At 42.1% G+C, this 10,175-nt stretch overlaps 1 protein-coding gene across 1 annotated transcript; it reads right to left on the bottom strand.

Annotated features, from left to right (window-relative positions):
• Positions 1 to 459: 459 nt before the first annotated feature.
• On the bottom strand, positions 460 to 9,692 carry ugdh (UDP-glucose 6-dehydrogenase). The gene is made up of 12 exons (XM_084319034.1): positions 9,415 to 9,692; positions 8,378 to 8,539; positions 7,636 to 7,737; positions 7,303 to 7,503; positions 7,015 to 7,212; positions 6,574 to 6,721; positions 6,358 to 6,452; positions 6,002 to 6,132; positions 3,490 to 3,626; positions 3,138 to 3,229; positions 2,922 to 3,032; positions 460 to 1,402 (listed from the first exon to the last, which is right to left on the bottom strand). The coding sequence occupies exons 2-12, from the start codon at positions 8,537 to 8,539 to the stop codon at positions 1,316 to 1,318; spliced, it is 1,464 nt and encodes a 487-aa protein (XP_084175160.1). The 5' UTR covers positions 9,415 to 9,692; the 3' UTR covers positions 460 to 1,315.
• Between the last annotated feature and the right edge of the window lie 483 nt (positions 9,693 to 10,175).

Below are 10,175 nucleotides of genomic sequence, written 5' to 3'. Positions count from 1 at the left end.
GTATGTATTGAACTGTACTGTACCCATTCTGCAATCTGTTAATAAACTTTTCAATCAATCAATTGAAGTCGAGGTTCGGTACAGTGGGGGAAAGTTTGGCTTTCTATGTTCCACTCAGGGGTGATGTAGTGTGCAGTAACTAATTGTACTTGTAGGGCTGTTAACGAATATTCTATATTGAAATTATATTATACTGTAAACATTTTTTTTAATAATAATTATATTAGATTAGTGGTTAACGTACCGTTGTATTCGTTCAGTACACTACACAGCCATTCGGTACGGTACACTGAAACTTGTTCGGTACGGATACGTGTACCTTTACACCCTACTCTGGTGTGGTTGAGTATGTATGGAGTATTAAAATAACTAAACATTTTGCTTGTTTTAATTATAGTAGGAAATGGTTAATAATCTGCAGCCACATGGAAGAACATGGATACAGACGTCAAAGACTCTAAGGACACGTCACGTTTGATTGCATTAGCCCTTTTTATTAAACAATCAAGACACACATTGATGACATGACTGACCAACATACAGTAGAAGATGACATATATATATATAAAAAAAAAATTAAATGTATAAAAAAACTTGATAATGATTTTTACTGATCAAATCCCATAGGCATGAAATGTATTAGGACACGTATGTGTGTGTCTGGTGTGGTTGAGTATGTATGGAGTATTAAAATAACTAAACATTGCTTGTTTTAATTATAGTAGGAAATGGTTAATAAGTTAATAATCTGCAGCCACATGGAAGAACATGGATACAGACGTCAAAGACTCTAAGGACGCGTCATGTTTGATTGCATTAGCCCTTTTTATTAAACAAACAATCAAGACAGACATTGATGACATGACTGACTAACACAGTAGGAGAAGATTACTTATATAAAAAAAAATATTAAATGTATAAAAAACTTGTGCCGTTTCTATAATACTTGATAATGATTTTTACTGATCAAATCCCATAAGCATGAAATGTATTAGGACACGTATGCGTGTGTCTGCTATGGTTGAGTTACTCGGACCACCAGAGAGATGAACTCATCCGTGCCGTGGTCACTTTCACGTGGCCTCGTCTTGTGCATCATCCCAACTTCCCACGCTGATCTTCAGCCGGCAAACCACTAGGTATCTGTGGTCATCGTCACGCATGTACCAACATGAACAGGCTTGGAATCTTGACTGAAAATTGTTTACAGCGGTCGGGGGAAGGGCTGATGAAAGGAATGTGTGAGTGTGAATGAAGGTGTGTGTGTGTCGGGGGTGGAGTGGGACTTCAGACTTTGGCTTTCTTGGTGGGAGGCTCAGGGGCGACTACGCGCGGGGGGGCACACAGCTGAGGGGGTGTAGGGCATGCGTGTCGCTGTCACCTTCTTGCCAATGGTCTCAATCTGCAGACAGAAAAACACACACTTAACATCAGGTTTGTCTAAAGGAAGATAGTCTACAATACCCATTGTATTGTAGCGACCATTTTGCTCACACGTCATGATTCCTTTCCACCCTGTCCTCTGTGATGAGAGTGAGGTGAGCAAATTATAAGATAACAGGGATACATTACAACAGGTTTGCCCTGAATGGGAGGTTCGGAGGGTCAAAGTGGGTATCAAACATGAGGGAAGACTGTCAGGTTTTAAACTGTGGATACCAAACGGAAGGTAAAGACGACTTTGAACTGTTAGGGCTTGTGTCCACAGCGGACGTTTTATGAGTTGTCAGCTCCTTTCTGTCATTCATTTATATGCTACAGGCGCGCTCCTTTTCCCAGCGCCGCGCCTCGCGGTTATACGCTCTCGGCGGCAGCGTTTTTGGGCGGAGCACTCCCAGCGCCTAAAGTTGAAACTAGTTCAACTTTTGGAAAGGAGCGAGCTCATCAAGGTAACTTTTTTCGACCGACCAATCAACACTGAGCAAGTGGGGGAGCCGCGGGAGTCACAAGCTTTCTTTTTTTGCTTTTCAAATCGGTCCGTCTTGAAAAAAACCTCTGCTGTGGACACAGGCCCTTAAACAGTAATCCAGAACTATTTTTATTGCACTGTGAATATAGTATGGTTTATAGTATGTCTGCACTTTATGTGCTCATTTCATCATTCATGTCTTTTCTATTCTACTAAAACTGAATCAAACCATAAACAAGGTGGCATGTTGGGATGTTAGATCATATGTGAAAAATTTATTTTATGTCTGCTCATTTCACCCTTGCTATTATTTTACTTTTATCTCTACGCCCCACTATCCGCTGGGTGCATACTATGACCTTTATCATGTTTTGTAACAGATTACAGACATTGGAACATATTCACATATTCTGATATGATTTAATTAATATATCTGCATTATTTGATCCCACTTTATGCTTTGCTCTTGCTACTTGTTTTACACAGATTTTATGTCTTATTTCTTACTGATGTAAAGCACTTTGAACTGCAATCCCCTGTATGAAAAATGCTATACAAATTAAGTTATTATTATAAATGACTATTTACTAGTTTTGTAGGCCTTTTCTGGCCTGTGCCACTTGTCCACGAACACAGCTGGTGGCTTTGCACAGCTGTAGGAAAAGAGCTGGCTTTGTCTCTAGTCCAACGACTTCGCACCAGAACTATTCTCATACAATTATTATATACGCTTGTGAGCTATAAATCCAGTAATGAGATGCACTACATTGATAATAAAAGTAATTAGAAGGTTAAGAACAACACCTGTGTTAAAGATGAGGGATGTCCTCTCATATCGGCTCAATCAGAAATGCAAGAAAACTTAACTGTCGACCCCAGTTTCATTCAACTGGTTATAACTTTAACCACAATATCAGACTGAGCAGGTCAAGAACATTTAGCAGATGTTCTCGCCTTGAATCTGTCTGCTTACCATAACCATGTGTGTGTGTGTGTGTGTGTGTTCACTCGCCTGGAAGCCTATGTTCTGTAGATGATGGTGGAGGTGGTCCAACACTCTCCGACCGTCAAATATGAAGGCCGGCTTCAGCATCTTCTTGTAGATCTTCTCATAGTCCATCTCCTGTAGAGCAACAGAGAGGAGTGAGAAATAGATTTATAACAAGTTATTTATTTTAATTTTTAATAAATAAACAATTTCTCAAGTGGTAGAAAATCTGTGTGTCACCTTAAACATGTCCCATTCGGTGCAGATGACCAATGCGTGTGCACTCTGGCATGCTTCATAAGGGTCTGTTGTCACGGTCACCAGCTCAGACACTTAAAAACACACATACACACCCCAGAACAGTCAGAGCAAGTAATGAGTCACTAAAGGCAGAAAACGTGTGAAATTGAAGGCTGTGGATTATTAGATTTTTTTATGATTTTGTTGCTAAGCAATATTATCCGTGTGTTGAACATTCGATCAGGAAGCACTGTTCTGTTGGGATCTTGTTCATTTTAACAGCATGCCTTTAGATACTGAGTTCTTGACACCTTTACTAGCTGTACTGAGGTGAATCAACACACACACACACCTCTCTGTGGGTCTTCAGAGATGTTGGGCTGGGAGAGGTCATGGATGATTTGTTCCTTTAGGACTTTAGGGTCGTAGATAAAAAGCTTAGCCCCCTCATCCATCAGATACTTGGAGATGTAAATACTGGATGACTCCCTGGAGTTGAGAAAATAGATAAACACACACACAGGTAAGTGAACTCAGATCATCCTGGGCATAGAGCAGTGCTTCTCAAACTTTTTCTGTCAGGCCCCCCTTTGGCGGACCAAAATATCTTGGGCCCCCCCCCCCCTCGCCCCAACAAAATAGTCATGAAATGGGCCATGTTTAAATTTATTGAAATAACACCAATATCGTGACCTTTCAAATTGACAACACCTTCCCTCCCGAGAGCCACCTTGCCTCGCTGTGAAATAGCACTGCAGAATGGTCAGCTCCCATCTCCTCACACAGCGCAGAGAAAAGGCGCGCTTTCAGGGGTTGGGGTTTTGATTAAATTTACCACGTTTATAACTTCTGTCAACCTCATTCAGCTCAGGGCTAAGTTGTCTTGACGCTGGCGCCTCTCTGTGAATTTACAGTGCGTCCATTGCGCGTTTGGCAAGACCCCCTTGATGAGCGCCTGTAGCCCCCTCCTTTTCCCTGCCATGGCCTGCGCACCGTCAGAGCAAAAGCCCACACAGTTCTCCCATTTCAGTCCATGTTCTGTCAGGTAACTGTCAATAATTTTGAAGAGCTCATCAGCTGTCGCTCTGTTTTTGACATATTTGCAAAACAGCAGATCTTCACTCAGTGACTGGGAATTTACAAAGCAAACATAGGAAATAAGCAAACAGTCTTTATTGCTGTCAGTCTTTGACAAGGCAACACGCATGTCATCCTCAAGGCTCAACTTGGCCCTATATTTTGTTTTCAGAGCTGTCATGGATGAAAAGCCAGCTTCATATGTGGTGCTGAATGGTATCAACACCTTTAACTGCTGCATCATGAGATACTTGGTACTCAGCACCACACTCTGAAACTAGCTCTCCAGGTGGTATCAGATGAGATTTAAATGAGTTCTTCCAAGAGTTTGGATGGAGATGTGTCAGGAAGCTTTGTCTCAATGTTGCCTGTAAAGTTTTTTTTTATCGAGAGTAACTTGGTGATCCTTTTTTGTGTTTTATTAAATAATGATTTTCAGATTTTGAGAAATGGTCAAACTTATCCAAATATGGTATTTTCATGGAGAACAGTGCAGCTGCAACAGATAGCACTTTAGTGATAATTTTCTGTAATCCAAATGTTTTTTCTTTTTTTTTATCTCAAGGCCCCCCCTGTCATGCCTCTGCGCCCCCCCTGGGGGGCGCGCCCCCCACTTTGAGAAACACTGGCATAGAGGATACACTGTACTACAGTATAATGCACTGTGAGCTGCAATTCTTGTATGAAAGGTGCCATACAAATAAAGTGTATTACAGTATAGACATTTTCAGTGGAATTCCATTGCTAAGTGTATTCCCTGTCAGCTAATGATATACATGTATATGATAAACACTGCAACAAGAAAAAAACTTGGACCCATTTAGAATGTTCACATTGTCATGTTCCAAAAGGTCTTGACGTTAAAAGATTGCATGCATTAACCTTCTATGGATAAAGGTGAAAGAAAGGCAACTAGACCAGCGGTTCTCAAATTATGGGCCGCGACCCAAAGTGGGTCGTGGGTAGGTGACAGTGGGGTTGCACTTTGGAAAGTAAAGAAAATTAAAATAATTGGCAAATTTCTGTTCTGGCAACATATTTTGGCTAAATATGCCTTGTTTTATAAAAGTGTATTGATAACATAGTGCTGTAATTAAATGTTCTAATAAATATGCATGATCAAGTTCAACAACGTGTGCTTTTATTTTGATATTCCTTAATTCCACGTTGAAATTACGCGATACATTAAGTGTGGGGTGGCCAAAAAAAATATCCTAAATAGAATGGGGCCGTGGTATAAAAAAGTTTTAGAACCCCTGAACTAGACACATACTGTAGGTGACGGTTCAGAGGGTCATGAGCAGCCATTTATACACGCTTAAAAATGGCATAGAAAGTATATTATTAAGATAAGATATTCCTTTATTGATCCCCCTGGGGAAATTCGGGCAGCATGGAGGAGGGGGGGTACAGGTATGGGCAGGGTAATAATAGAAAGACATAAATATAGGCAATCAAATTATAATAAAAGTAAACGGTGTAAACAATATAATCAACTCTGAATATAAGAATATGACAAAGTAAACAGCGTAATCTAAGGTGCAGGGTCTGTGCCATGTATCAGTTATAATATACGTTACAATAATAAATCATTTGAATCTGAATATATACTATGAGTAAAGTAAACCCTATACACAGGTGCAGTATACACAATGTACCCAAACTAGCATGATCTACGTCATACGTTGACGTTAACACCGAAAACATATCTTCGAGAGGGTGACAATCTTTTTCAGAGGTGTCTTAAACAAAAATGGAGCGAGTGAAGATGAGAGAGAAAGAGGTACCTGGTGTCGCCGGTGTCTTTCTTAAAGGAGAAGCCGAGCAGAGCGATCTTCTTGCCTGTGACGGTGTTGAACAGACAGTCTATGATCCTGCAAGCAAACCTCCTCCTCTGATATTCGTTCATATCGATCACCTGTTGAGGGAAAGAAAACCCAAAAAGACACCGGGATGATAAGACGGGGAACGACAACATGTTTCTGTGTGACGTTGTGCTCAGAACAACACAGCAAAGCCAGACATGGTGGATGTCCACTATAAATGAACAGTCGAGTCCCACAAGACCCGATATCCTGAGGAGAGAAAAAAAGTAAAAGAAGATGGGGTGTGTGGGTGTCACATTCCTGTGTGTAGTTCCCACCTGCTGCCAGTAGGAGGCCACTTCAGGGAGGTTGAGAACCTCGCACAGGTACACCAAGTTCAACACATCCTTCTGGAAACAGCTACCACCGAAACCTGGTCAGGGTGAGGTGGAGAAGGAGACAGACAGAGATAGAGAGGAGCTCAAATAAATAAGAGCTAAAACCAATAACATCTGTACGTTTGGTGTATGTCTGTCCGTGTGTCTCTCTCTTACCCACGCTGGCTTTGAGAAACTTGCTGCCTATTCTCTGATCCATGCCGATGGCCTTGGCCACCTCCTCCACATCAGCCCCTGTGGCCTCACACAGAGCACTGATACTGTTGATGCTGCTAATCCTCTGGGCCAGGAAAGCATTGGCTGCCTATATGAGATTCACAAATCAATATTAATAACGTTTGTTCACACCGAACAAACATATACAGGTATGTTCGACACTCATCTCACACAAACTGCAATACATGTGAGCCACCACTGGGGGCAGAGTGGCTAACCTGGGTTAGTGAATTACAGAGTGACAGAGTTAGTGACAATGCATGTCTATGAGGTGCTTCGCATCTCATAAGAAATACACATAGTAGACGGCAATATTTAATTTCTTACAGAATAAACACACAGAATTCCCAGCACACAGATTAATTTAAAACACACACATACCAGTTTCGAGAGCTCGGAGGACCAAGTATTGGTGGTGATGATGCGATCCTTGGGAACCCAGTGTTCGTAGACGGCACATAATGCTCTGATCGCCCTTTGTCCTTCCGCCGTCTCATCTCCACCAATCAGAACGCGGTCTGGCTCCTTCAGATCTTTCACCGCTGTTCCCTCTGCCAGGAACTCTGGGTTGGACAGCACCTATGACACACGTGGTAGAATATTAAGATATGTCTTCCACAGCAGACCAGGTGAGAGATGCATCACTGAGCCACACACACAAGCACACACCTGTAGGTTGAGGCTGGGTTTGGTGTTGGCATCAAATATCCGTCTGATGCTCTCTGCCGCTCGCACAGGAACCGTGCTCTTCTCTGTGACGATCTTATAGCCGTCAGACACCTCCACGATCCGACGGGCACACGCCTCGATGAACTTGAGGTCTGCCGCGCGGCCCTTCCCCATGCCATAGGTCTTAGTGGGGGTATTCACCTGCGAAGGAAGGGGTACAAACCTCATCAAAAGTGGGGAAACGTGTGTATGGGCAATTGTAAAACAAGGTTTGTGTATGAATGTGGGGGTGATGGTGGGGGGTGTGTGTGTGTGACTAACTAGAGGACTCACAGAGATGAAGACAAGGTCAGCGTCCCTAATGGCAGAGTCGATGTCTGTAGAGAAAAACAGATTCGTCCCTCTGGATGATTCAACTACCTCTTTCAGCCCGGGCTGTGGAAAGAGGGAGGGAGGGAGGGGAGTAGAGGGGATAGAGGAGTAATTGATGGGTGGGGTGGGTTTAGGGATATGAGGAAGGCATCGGTGAACATACATGACGCAAAGAGAGTTGTGTGTCACTGTGAGTGTCACTGCCCTATTACACAAACACCAGATGTCATTCAATCATGATGTCATCATGCCTCGTTGCTATGGCCAAAGCCTTGCATCTATGAAAGCTGAGACGCTGAGGTGTCTGGAATGAATTTAAACCACCAATGATTCAGTTCTTACTTCCTGACAATACACATCCTTTTGGCAAAAAAAATATTGGCCAAAAACTCTGCTTAGTGGTTGGAATGGAATTTATTGCCTGGCAGCAACAGCTTGTTAAACTTTATCAGCAAATACTGAGACATACCGGAGCCTGGCTGCTTTCAATGGCATAACTCATTATATAGATGGCTCAAGTGTGTTCCACTTTGAGAGGAACGCAAACACAGAAAAGCACAAAGAAAGTTACATCAATAAGTAACAACTACGGGGGGCGTCACCCGCTGCCCTTTATTCGGGATTGTTGCACAAGAAAGAACCAGTCATTAATCATGTCATACTTTAAACTATGGTTTTCCGGGCCGTTAGATTAGTGCCATACCTCATATATGGGAAGAGTGTCCGAGTTCCAGGCTTTGATTCTGGACTCGTTGACATCCACGACAGTCACCGTGACCTCTGGACACATCTGGGCGATCACACTGCACGTTGGGCCCCCCACGTACCCAGCCCCTATGCAACAGATCCTCTTAATCTGAAACATCTGGGGGCAGAGAGGAACAGAGAACCAAGAGAAAGATGTTAGATGACTTGTCGTACAGAACTTGTAAGTCGCTTTGGATAAAAGCGTCAGCTAAAATGACTAAATGTAAAATATGTTGTAGATGTAGTGGCATTAATATAGATATGTGTAGAGGTGGAAGAGATTTTGAAGGCAGCAGAAAATGTTACCTTTAGGAAGGTTAGTTATCGATTTAGTATCTGCTAATATAGGGATCCTGATCAAACTCTAACCTACTTCTTAGACTCAAAGTCACTAAGAACAATCTTGGCTCAATATAATATAACTGTTATGTGGGAATAATAACATTAAGAACACTTGACCCAAGTGTTGACCGATAAGTCACTTTATATAAATGTATCACTTTTGTATGTGTTCCATCAATGTAATCGGTGTAGATCTAGATGAGTAAAAAATAAATAAACAAAAAGTAGGAATTTACCCAAGTATCTCCCCTCAAAACGGTACTTCTAATAACGTTACGTTATTACGTAGCGCACAAGCTCTGCACTGAGTGAATAAGACACGTATTACCATTAGCCAATAAAGAGCCTTTTGTTTCACCTAACGTTAACGTTGCTGACTTTGACCATTAACGCAATGATCCATAGCTAAGATGCAGTTTGGTAGGACTACACTTTTAGTTTTACCTCATTGCAGTTGCATTCTTCGAATGCAAAGAAAAAACAAATGAATGTGCGCAACCGACGTTATAGATGGTTTCACTGGTGGAATTATATTGCCACAGGGAACAATTTGGAGCCAAGTGTATTTTCTGTCAACTATTGCATAATTTGCAAATATTAGAAACCATCTATAAACCAAGTTAGCTAACGGGCTAAGCTAAATTACGTTACCTCTCTGCCAACTCGACACACAGTCGGGGCCAACAACTTCCAACAATGCGTTGATTGTACTTCTTTTTCCAAATCCTCTTGAAACAACCGCAAATCCTTAGAACACCAAGTTGTTGGACGTATCTTAAATGCTATATAAACAAAAGCTGAAAACAGACAGAAAAAGTCAGAGCAGCTAAGTAGATTTTTCTTCCAACTCCGTCTCAGCTTGAGAGAGAACGCTGCGGGGTCAGAGTGGCTGCGTGGAGCAGGAGGTGCTGGAGAAGTGGAACGCCGCTCTCTCTGCTGCACAACCAGTCCTGTTGTAACCCGGTTGGTAAGCAACCATGGGGCTTCCGGTTCGTTATTTCAAAATAATAGCACGAGTCAGAGCCATAGACCACCGTAACACTTCCGGGATTCTGAAATCAGGGAGGAGATTGCGGGGGGGTCAAATGAGACGAGAGCCGTGATGTAAGTGGTTGCCGATACGGCTGTGGGGGTGCTAGACATAGATATCTATGGTGCTAGAGACATGATCGAATAGACGTTTATGCGCCTCGCTCTCCTGAACACGGCGTGACCCATAACTAATCGATTTTTTTACTAATTTTTTTACTTTTTTTTTTTTTTTTATGTCAGCATCCCCATTGTCTGTGCTGAATGTTTGTTAGTGTTTGGTATTTTTTGTTGGTTTTTAGTACTTTTAAACATTTTTAGTAAGTAGTTTTCATTTGATCCTATAATTCTTTCATTCACCGATTTGTGGACTTTTTTTTTAG

Source organism: Notolepis coatsorum (assembly GCF_963971535.1).
Source record: "Notolepis coatsorum genome assembly, chromosome: 7".
NCBI classification, from domain to species: Eukaryota; Metazoa; Chordata; class Actinopteri; order Aulopiformes; family Paralepididae; genus Notolepis; species Notolepis coatsorum.
Note: the sequence above shows the minus strand (reverse complement) of the source record. Positions and strands in the feature narration are given on the sequence as shown.

Excerpts from the sequence above, each read along its gene's own strand:
- ugdh (XM_084319034.1), bottom strand. The coding sequence starts at position 8,539 with ATGTTTCAGATTAAGAGGATCTGTTGCATAGGGGCTGGGTACGTGGGG. Across the intron at positions 7,738-8,377 it reads ACACTCTTCCCATATATGAG|CCCGGGCTGAAAGAGGTAGT; the intron begins GTATGGCACTAA and ends CTCTTTCCACAG. Across the intron at positions 3,627-6,001 it reads AAAGACACCGGCGACACCAG|GGAGTCATCCAGTATTTACA; the intron begins GTACCTCTTTCT and ends TCTCAACTCCAG.